Source organism: Silurus aristotelis (assembly GCF_946808225.1).
Source record: "Silurus aristotelis genome assembly, chromosome: 27".
In the NCBI taxonomy this organism is placed as follows: Eukaryota; Metazoa; Chordata; class Actinopteri; order Siluriformes; family Siluridae; genus Silurus; species Silurus aristotelis.
In genome coordinates, this window is record NC_139600.1 from 7,769,578 (window position 1) to 7,780,691 (window position 11,114).

Below are 11,114 nucleotides of genomic sequence, written 5' to 3' on the forward strand. Positions count from 1 at the left end.
GCTCATGAAGTTTACTGATGACACGACCATAATGGGTCTAATCAGCAAGAACGACGAGTCAGCATACAGAGAGGAGGTGCAACGGTTAACAGCCTGGTGTAGAGCCAACAACCTGTCTCTGAACGTCGACAAAACTAAAGAGATGGTTGTTGACTTCAGGAGAACACAGAGCGACCATTCCCCACTGATCATCGATGGATCCTCAGTGGAGATCATCAAGAGCACCAAATTCCTCGGTGTTCACTTGGCGGATAACCTTACCTGGTCACTCAACACCAGCTCGATCATCAAAAAAGCCCAGCAGCGTCTTTACTTTTTGAAAAGGCTGAGAAAAGCTCATCTCCCTTCCCCCATCCTGACCACGTTCTACAGAGGGACCATTGAGAGCATCCTGAGCAGCTGCATCACTACCTGGTTTGGGAACTTCAACCGTCTCGGATCGCCAGACCCTACAGAGGATAGTGAGGACAGACTGTGCAATAGTTTCTTTCCTCAAGCCATCAGGCTCCTCAACAAAGAACTAAACTGAACTCTTACGCACACACACGCACACACACACACACACACGCACACACACACACACACACACACACACACACACACACACACACACACACACACACACACACACACATCTGTGTGACTGTTCTGCACAAACCGGACTCAACACACACTCATACTCACTTTGTGTGACTGATCTGTACAAACTGGACTTAAAAAAAAAATTTTTACATGCCGTTTTTTTGCACATCTTCCGGGATTGCTGGTATTGTTCTTAGCACAATATTCTGTCCACATATTTTTTATTGTTTACAGTTTTCTACTACTGTGCCCGTTATTTTGTTAAGACAGGTGTACTGGCGGAGCTATTTTGTGTTTTGTGTATTGTCTTGTCCTGTGTTGTCTTGCACTGTCTTCTGTTGTCTTTTGCACTGTTTGCACCAGTTGCACACATGCACTTTATGTGGCAAGGATCTCCTACTTAGTTCTTGGCCCTGTGGTTTTTTTCTGTGACTATTGTTTTATGTTGTTTTATGTAGCACCAGGGTTCTGAAGGTACATTGTTTCATTTCACTGTGTACTGCATCAGCTATATATGGTTGAAATGACAAAAAAAGCTTCTTGACTTGAAAAAAAGAGGCAGAACTTTTTTTTTCAGACTTGAAAATTAGAGAGGCAGCAGAGGTCCTAAGGGGAATGCCAGTGGAGGTGCATGGGTTGTTTGACCAAGTTGAGGTCCTTGTCAGAATTTTGTTGGTGGTTCCAGTGTCCTCATGTGAAGCTGAGAGGAGCTTTAGTGCATTGCGGAGACTAAAGACGTGGCTAAGGGCTACTATGGGCCAAAACAGACTTAACAGTCTGGTAGTCTGCAATGTGCACAAAGACAAGCTCGACAACCTTAACATAAACAACATATGCCAAGAGTTTGTGGGGCCCAGTGATACCAGGAAAAACATATTTGGTACTTTTGTTTAGTGTCCATTCAATAATGTAAGTTTGCTTTAAATTGCAGATGTTTTTTGTTGTTGTTTTTATACATAGAACAGTTACTGTAAATTGATTATTTAATAATTGATTTTGTTACAAAATATTACATATTTTATATATATTTTTCACAATAACAGTCATGTTTATATTTTATTGTATGTTGATTGCTTAACTGTAAACAACACAAACAATGCAATAAATAGTTTTGAAGAAAAATCTGCTTTGTCATTGAACCTGTGAAAAACTTTGAAAATAACCATAATAATGCAGTATTCATGCTACAATAATAATAATAAAAGCAAAGTTTTTCACTGTGGGGACACTGTGTCTTTAGAAGTACAATTTGACTGTATTATTTGTGTCCCCTTCCAAAATTGCTCATAAGAAATTATATATTTATTTCCCCCCCCATCTGTTAAATGAAATTTACACCCATGCGCAAATTAAATTGATTAAATAAAATGTAATAAATGGAACGAATAAATACCGTAGTTTACATTAGTTAGACATGATTTTGTTAATACACATGCGTGTGTGTGACATTTAATATATAATTTTCTAAAGATATGTAAAGACTTCTACTTATTTTCAATCCTTTTTCGCACATGCGCAGTGCAAATCGTGTTTCTGGATTGGGAAGCCACAAATATAGCGCTGTGGAAGATAATTCCACCCTCTCCACCCCCCAACTAGGATAATTTAGAAAGTGAAAGCTGCACTGGGGTTACTTCCTGGTAACCAGGTCCATTCTTTTTTCTTCTTCGATCATAAATATCGGGATTTTTTAGTCTACACGATCTGATCCGTGGAAATTGTAGACAAAATGAAAGGTAAGCTCGCGCACACAGACATTACACATTCTGTGTTTAGGGTTTTATTTATTTATTTTCCCCGACGCTTGCTAGATAAAGGGGGAAAATCTCGGAGAAGAAATTACGTGTTGGACTGCATTCATAATTCGTTTTTAATAATGTGTTTGCATTTTTTTCAGAAACATTCGTTTATTTTTGCCTTGTGTTTTTCGGCGCGCGCCTCGTAATGGCTTCAGGTAAGAAGAATCATTTGGATTAAAAAAATATAAAAACATAAAACATAAAACATATAAATAATACATATAAAACCGAGCTGAGCGTTGTAGGGGTCCGGCTAAATATGGTGCCCTATAGACATTATAATTATTATAATATGTATTATGTTATTATTAGAAGCCTGTACAAGTACATTATAGTGCAAAAGGCACGTGGACACGTGGCCTTAACACTTGCATGTGGTTCGAGCTTCCTTGAAATATGTTGCCACAGATTTAGAAGCACATGATTGTATGTCTTTGGATGTTCTTGCATTATAATTTTTCTTCAGAGGCCTAAATCAGTCCCAGTATGACAATATCCTGCGGGCTAAATCTGTAATGGCATGTTTACAAGGCACATGTGTATATTAGCATATGTCATCACAATGATTAAAGAAATCAGATTTCAAATCAGATTCAAATGACACTGGTTTTAATAATGTATTAAACATACAGCATGTGTGCTATGGCTGGCCTGATCAAGTTTCTTATCTTGACCACTAAATAAATGTATAATTAATGTTTGGGTTGTTTTGTGGACCATAAATAAAAATATTGAAAAAATATTATATAAAAAAAAAAAAAAAAAAAACTATTGCAGATGCCCCAGGGTCCTAGTTCCAATATTTCCCGTGCCATCCTGTATAAACTAGACAGCATTTCCATTTCCCAAAAAATGTACAAATAAATAAATAAACAAACTTAGTTGGTTTAGGGTTAATATTTGGTGGTTATGTACTTAGTCTGGCCCACATGCAGAGTTTATAATGGGTCATTCTTTTACAGGTATATGCAGAGCTTTATTAGGTATTTAGTCCTATATTTAATATACATTAAAATTAAATGTACATTCCCACCTACCTTCATTTTAATATTATAATTGCGTTGTTTTTTTGTTTTGTCCCCCCCCCCTCAAGGCTACTCAATTCTGTAAAAAAAATACTTGTTACCAATGTAAACATTTAAGGGTTCCCTGGTGGTCTAGTGGTTAGGATGCGGCGCTCTCACCGCTGCGGCCTGGGTTCGATCCCCGGTCAGGGAACCAACCCCAGCCATTAGGGTTGCACAAGCCAGTGCACTCCTGGATAAATGGGGAGGGTTGCGTTAGGAAGGGCATCCAGTATAAAAAGGTGCCAAATCGAACATGCGGATCTTGAATACGGATGATCTGTTGTGGCGACCCCTAATTGGAGAAGCCGAAAGAAAGAAACTAATGTAAACACTTAATTAACTCTTTGCATTTTATGCATCACTAGACACGCCTTCTTAAAATGTTAAATGGTGCATATATTGGATTATTTATGTTATTTCAACTTATTTCGACTAAGTTGAAACATTATTGTGAATGAAATGCACAAACTACTGGAAGATCAATCCACTGCCTGTACAAATAACTGGCAAAGTTAACCCTTGATAGGTCAAGACAACCATAGAAAAAATCTCTGTGAGGTCAAACCACTGGAAGATTAAAAATTAAATGTTCACTAGAGGGGATTGTTATGTTTTTCTTTGGTCGATTTGTTCTTTCACAATAGTTTATTAGTTTATAGTATTTAACACATTTCCCTCTCTCTTAGACACCATCACCGTAAACTGCTCTAAGAATATAATTATGGGGAAATATGGTTCCTCTGTGGTTCTCCCATGTTGGCTAACTCCTGTGACTGATGCAGAGAATTTGGAGATTCGTTGGTACCGCCCAGACCAATTCAAAAATCCACTACTGTTATACCAAAACCGTAAAGTCATTACAGACCTTGTGGAGATGTACATCAATCGAAGCTCATTGACCCTGAGAAACCCACAGTCTGCTGGCCTGAAACAGGGAGATGTTTCCTTGAGGTTGGACAACATTGGTTTGTCAGATATAGGGATTTTTCACTGCTATGTGAGCGGAGACAACTCATATAATAGCAAAACTGTGAAACTCAGTTTAATTGGTGAGTAGAAGTTTAAGGTTCAATATATGGATGATGTTTTATACTCATCTGCAAATCATCTTTCTCACCCTTCCTCTCCAATCACTCTTTCTCTCTCTTTCCTTCATGTTCAGCTCTAGGGTCTTTCCCTCACCTTTCTCTTGAGCACCGTCATGACTCTGTGAACCTTAGCTGTTCTTCCTGTGGCTGGTTTCCTAAGCCGAGTCTCCTGTGGAAATCTACCAATGAAAAAGGAGATGCTCTTTCTGAACGCCAATCCCCCATTTACAGTGAACAAAAGAACGGCCTTTTTTGCATTTACAGCTGGGTCATCCTTTCATCTTCTGTCTCTAACTCGATGACCTGTTTAGTCACTCTGTCAGAAGATGAGAAGAGAAATGTGAGCCTGGAAATTGGGGCCGGCCTTCCAGGTTTGCTATGGAAACATTGTACATATTGATATAAAGTTATGTCCAATTTGTAGGTGTTTAGTTGCTGGATTTATAGCCAATTCTAATACATTATAGTTGCTGTAGCAACAGATCATTTAGAGGGCTTTAAACCTTCACATGATCTAATACTAATAATAAACAATGTTATTTAACAAAGAATATGTATGATCACTAAAAATATGAAGCTAGGAGACATATGGATATATGTATTTGACTTGTGGAAGAAGTCTGATGATATAATGATTTGTAATCATAGGTTTTGATGCATTTTACAACATTAAATCCAACTAATTAAATGCAATGTTAAATTTCATAATTGTATACAAACTTAGTGTACGGATACCTAATTACAAGTTCCATGTTAAGACTTAACAACTTCTTCATCTTTCAGTTGAAAATAGTGGGGTGTGGAAGATTCTTTTCACTCTGGCACTGTTATGTGTTCTGGCCCTGGTTGGCATTATCCTCTTCCGCTTCTACAGGAAATATAAATCAAAATCAGGTTATTTTTCTATAATTTATATATAGTATTTTATACATTCATGTGGTGTAGTGATCTTTTTCTGTGATTTATATTCTTGTCTATTTATGTTGCAGAATATAAGGAAGTTTGCAGAGGTAATCCTGTACCTTATTCACCTTTTTCTCATTTTATCAAATGATTTTATTTACTTGGTGACTAAATTTCTAATGTGCTACACACTTTCAGATGAACAACCCAACGGTAGGTGCATACCTGCATTGCCATCTAAAATCACTCAAAAGTACTCAAAGTACTTTAGTCAAGCTTACAGATTGCAATGTACATAAATATAAAAGTGAAAAGTGCATTATGAAATAAAACATCTGGACATGTGCTCGTAAAAACAATCAAGGACAGTGTATTATGATGTGGCCTGTCACGAATCAGCATTCTTTATTTTAGTATAAACACTCATCTTAGAGGTTTTGAATCAATACCCAAAGTTGAGCATATGCCATTCATAGTGATGTTATGCTAAACCCATTTTCACTTAATAATTTCTCTTTTAGATTTTTCTATGGAGGAATTATGGAAAGAAACAGGTATGTCTCCCTGTTCAAAATATGAGTATACAAGGAGGCAGGCTTTTTAATGCAGTTTTAAATAGTTGGGATAATAAGCCATAAAAGCCTGTCCTGTAACTTATTGCCCAGATGATAATCAACTGCAATACAAAGTCACTCAAAACTACTCAAAACACTCCAAATCGTAATATTTTGAACATGCTGTGTGACTGGTTAAATTAATCATATTTTTCTCTCTTTACAGTGAACATTATATTAGATAAAGAAAGCTGCAAAAAAGAATTCCTTTCATTTAACAAACAAGACGATGCGGTGAGAGATAATGATGAGGCTGCTAAAATTTATAAAGGATCTGGTTTTCCTTATGAATTATGTGTACATGGAAGAAACAAATTCAGCTCTGGCCGTGCATATTGGGAAGTTGGACTAAAGCAAACAAATGTTCCATGTAAGAAGTCGTGGCTGATTGGAGTCGCCAAAGCTTCATATACCATAGGTAACAACAAGGAGGATTTTTCACCAGGGAAAGGTTTTTGGTTCCTGTGCTCAGACCCTGAAAATGGCCTCCATGTTAACACCGAGCCAGAAATCGTACTTCCAGAAAACATAACACCAGAGAGCATTGGAGTTTTGCTAGATTTTAGCAAAAGTGAGCTTTCATTTTACAATGTTACAGATAGTGCTCATATCTTTACAATGAAAATCAAGAGGAATTCCCAAGAAGAACTTGTGCCTCTGTTTAATCCAGGAATAGGGGATAAAGCGCCATTAAAAATAAACCCATTGCGCAAAATTCAAGCTGAGCCTGAAGGAAATGCTAGCGGCAGCAATGCAAATCAGCACGTATAAATTAAACATAACAAAAAAAAAGGTTTAATCAAGCCTACTTATGACTATAAAGAGCAGTTTGTGTAGCCTAGTCATATCAAAAGTGACAATCCCAAAACAAATAAAAGTTAAATAAAAATCATTTATGAACATACACTACATTAAGACTGAAAACTGCTTAATTAGCGTAGATCACATCAGCATAAAGGCCGGGAGAGCTTTGGACTCAGAGGAGGGAGAGCAGGAAGTCAGCTACAAGTTAAAACAGAACTAGCTTTATTTTGAAGTTTTTCTCACTAAAACCGAGAACAAGATTAGCGAGATTGCAAACAGGTGTGTGATTTTCCCTGCTTATTTTCTAAAAGCTCTGCCCTTCACTCATAAACCTGGGCTTGGCTCCCCCCTTCACCACCTAGGACCACAAACACATCCAAAAACTTATTTTTTGTAAACCTTAAACCTGTGCTCTCTACTGAGAGGTGGTCTCCACAGGGGACTGGGAGGTATTGGGCAGCACCTTTTTTTACATACCTCCAGTCCCGGCTCCGTCCTCTCAAAAAACACCATTGTTAGAGACACAGGTACTGTCTCTGTCCCTGGTTTCAGGAGTTTGAGGTGGCATAGAGTACCTGGATTGTATTGCTTGTATTGTGTACCTAACCTCATAGTCAACATCTCCAACTTGCCATGTAATTTAGAGCTTGATGTGGGTAATAATGAGTACTGTATCTTTTTAGTTACTTATGTGCTAAAAGCTATATAAGTGTATACCTTTTAACATTGATGATGCCTTTTCAGATGTAAAAGCTGTTAATTCTGTAGGCAGTAAAGCAATCCCATACTAATAGAGATGCAGGCTTTTGAAATGAGCACCGATTATAAGCTAGATGGTCCCTCTATTAAGGGGTCACCAGAGATTTGTCACCATACCCCCATGTCCCCTACATTTGCCTTTTTCACACTTACTACCTGCATGTCTTCCCTCACCACATCCAGAAACCTCCTCCTTGGCCTTCCTCTTTTCCTCCTTTCCTCCTTTTTAAATTTCTTATCTGTTTTCAGGGTTTTCAAGAAAAAAAAAGCTTGTGATGCCTTACATAGTTGTTATATGGCTTTCAAGTTAGTAATTGTATGCTTGTTATATAATTATTTGTATTTATACGTTTTATAAGGTTTGTATGTCATGAAAAAAATCAGAAAATAAATACTAACCATTTTTCTTAAGTTGTTAGTAATTTATACACCTTTTACTCATCTTGAAGTAAAAATGTCACTTTTCTTCATATTTTTTATGTTAACATGCCAAATGTTTTGGGTCATGTAATGACTACCAAATAGCTGTGGTTTAATAAAACGAAAATATTTACAAACCAATTCGACTGAACATTAAATCCATTGACAGCTGAAGTAAATAATGTTAATTATCTCTTTACAAAGGTTCCTGTTCTCCTGTCCTGTGGGACATGTTAGGGCAGTAAGTTAATAATTAGATATTGCAGGTGAACAGGGCTGTGTTCCCTGGCGGTCTAGTGGTTAGGATGCGGCGCTCTCACCGCTGTGGCCCGGGTTCGATCCCCCGTCAGGGAACCGACCCCAGCCATTAGGGTTGCACAAGCCAGTGCACTCTTAGTGCCGGTCCCAAGCCTGGATAAATGGGGAGGGTGCGGTAGGAAGGGCATTCAGCGTAAAAACGTGCCAAATCAAACATGTGGATCAGGAAAACAGATAATCCGATGTTGCGACCCCTAAAGGGAGAAGCCGAAAGAAAGTTTAATAGGGCTGGGTATCGAGATCGATCTTTTTGAGCACTGACTGAATTGCCTTGTTACTATAGAGTATCTGAAAATTTATTTTCGTTCGGTACCAAATTTCGATACCTAAAGGTTTAATCTTGTCAACGTCAGTAAGCCAGTAAACGTGCTTGACATGCCCAAATACAATGAGGGTGACTGGCTGTGGCGAAGCACCAGGGAAAATCAATAGTTTACACTGGTTTCGCCCAGAGTCTTACATGTGAGGCTGTAGTGTAGTGTAAAGTCCAAACCCCCGTAGCATAGATTTAAAAGATGTTAAAACGATCAAACGTGTGGCTACATTTTGCCAAGGACTACAACAATGTCATGCGATATTTGCAATATCATAATTGCTGCCAAGACGGGCAACACATCAAATATGATGAAGCACTTAGCCGTGCACGGAATAAACATAGGAGCAGAAAGTTGCTCCGTATTCGACTGCAAGAGCACCGAGCCGGTGCAGTCATCCTCAGCAATTTCCTGTTCCAGGACCTCCTTGAAAATGCCCACCACAAGAGTCCTTCTCCATTACTGATGAAGATAGTGGCTCTATGACGGGCTCCGAGAGGTAAACAACCATACACAATCATCAAGCTTGTAGTGCTACATGCTTGTATACTATTTAAGTTAAGTTAAAGTTTGTGCGTTGTAACTTAGTCCTACTATTTATTAGGACCTACGCTATCATAAGAATCAGAAATAGCTTTATTACCAAGTATGTTTACACACACAAGGAACTTGACTTAGCGTCAGGAGCTTTCAGTGCAGAAAGTACAGATTTAGCATGAACAATTAAAATATTCATAACTACACATTGTCCATCATAACTCATTTGTAAACTGCACCATTGGATTCTATGTATAAATGTGAGTTATGATGGACAATGTGTGGTTATGAATATTTTAATTGTCCATGCTGAGTATAACCTGTGGGGAAAAAACAGTTTTTTTGCCTGGCTGTTCTGGTAGTCGTTGCTCTGTAGCGCTGACCAGAGGGCAACAGTTCGAAGAGAGAGTGGGATGGGGGTGTGGTCATTTTCTTAGCCCTTTTCTCCACTTTGGATGAGTAAAGGTCTTGGCGATTGGGCGGTAGGGCACATATAATTCTCTCAGCAGTCCTGACCATCCGCTGTAGCCTCTTGATGTCTGATTTGGTAGCTGAACCAAACCAGACAGTTATAGATCTACACAGGACACCCTCTCCCCATGATGGCCGAGTAGAACTGTTTCAGCAGCTCCTGGGGCAGGTTGAATTTCAGCTGGCAAAGGAAGTATAACTTCTACTAGGCCTTTTTAGCAATGGCGTCAATGTTATTGTCCCACTTTAGGTCCGGAGAGATGGTGGTACCCAGAAACTTGATTGACTCCACTGTTTTTACAGTGCTGTTCATGATGATGAGTAGAGGGAGTGCTGGGGGATTTCTCCTGAAGTCAGCTCTTTAACCTCCTGTCTGTAAGCATCCTGGATGCGGCAGATGACTGTAGTGTCAGGAGCTTGACAGAGGGTTTATTAGAGCTGCAGTCATTTGTGTACAGGGAGAGAACGCAACCCTGCAGAGCACCCATGCTTACATTGATGCTAAAAATGCTTTAAGGTTACCAGTTACTGATCAAGTTTAACTCACAAACTTGTAATCTTGTTTAAATGTCATTATCCTTGGCTGCATTAACAATTTAGCTTTCATGTTTTTCCCCTTTTACATTTTTTAATTTGGAGACCATTAACTGTTAATTCATTTACATTGTCAAAAAAAAAAGGAAAAAACTAATAAAGAAAGGAAAGATGAATACCACAGGGCCATCAAAAAGTTTATTGTTAAAATTTTGCTGCTTTTTTCTATGGTGGAGGCTTTATAGTGGTGGTGTAACTTTACCAATAAGGTTGTTAACCTAGATTGGTTAACCTAGATAATTTTTGATTGGATAATGAAAAACCAATGCTTTTTTTTTTCTGCCCTTGAGATGTTTGCTGTGGAGGACATGGTAGTTGAAGCAAGAACACAGACTGTCAGTAGCACTACAGAAAAATTAGAGATAAATCTATAGACTGCTTCCATCTACACTGTCCTCAGTAAATCCAGTTACCTGGTGGTGGGACATGAAGGAAACTCTGCCAATGCTTTCAGACTTGGCAACAAGGTATCTGTGTGCAAGCATCATCCTACTCTCTCAAAGTGTACATTTTTCACTGCTGGGGACATTATCAGTCAGCCGCGGGCTTGTCTCTCCTGAAAAAGCAGACATGCTAATTTTTCTGAGGAAGAACTGCTGAGTGATTCAGTGATCTTAAGCAGCAGTGAGCCTCACATATACTGATTTAAAACTGCTTAAACTTTATTCAAATGAATTGATTAAAACTGTGATTTAAACAGTTTGCACTGATATATTGTGATTTTGTTCCTTTGTGTAGTGGCTCAGGAGATAAGCCTGAAAAACATTTACAACCTGAAAAAATAAAATCAAAGTTTCTCTGAGATAATTAATAATGTAATCTTGTTAAAAATTATTTTTAAAAA

At 38.2% G+C, this 11,114-nt stretch overlaps 1 protein-coding gene across 1 annotated transcript; it reads left to right on the forward strand.

Annotated features, from left to right (window-relative positions):
- Positions 1–2,114: 2,114 nt before the first annotated feature.
- LOC310721171 (butyrophilin subfamily 1 member A1-like) lies at positions 2,115–6,968 on the forward strand. The gene is made up of 9 exons (XM_083532560.1): positions 2,115–2,318; positions 2,480–2,536; positions 4,135–4,497; positions 4,611–4,907; positions 5,320–5,430; positions 5,526–5,546; positions 5,638–5,652; positions 5,961–5,993; positions 6,220–6,968. The coding sequence occupies exons 1-9, from the start codon at positions 2,312–2,314 to the stop codon at positions 6,822–6,824; spliced, it is 1,509 nt and encodes a 502-aa protein (XP_083388686.1). The 5' UTR covers positions 2,115–2,311; the 3' UTR covers positions 6,825–6,968.
- The last annotated feature ends 4,146 nt before the right edge of the window (positions 6,969–11,114 follow it).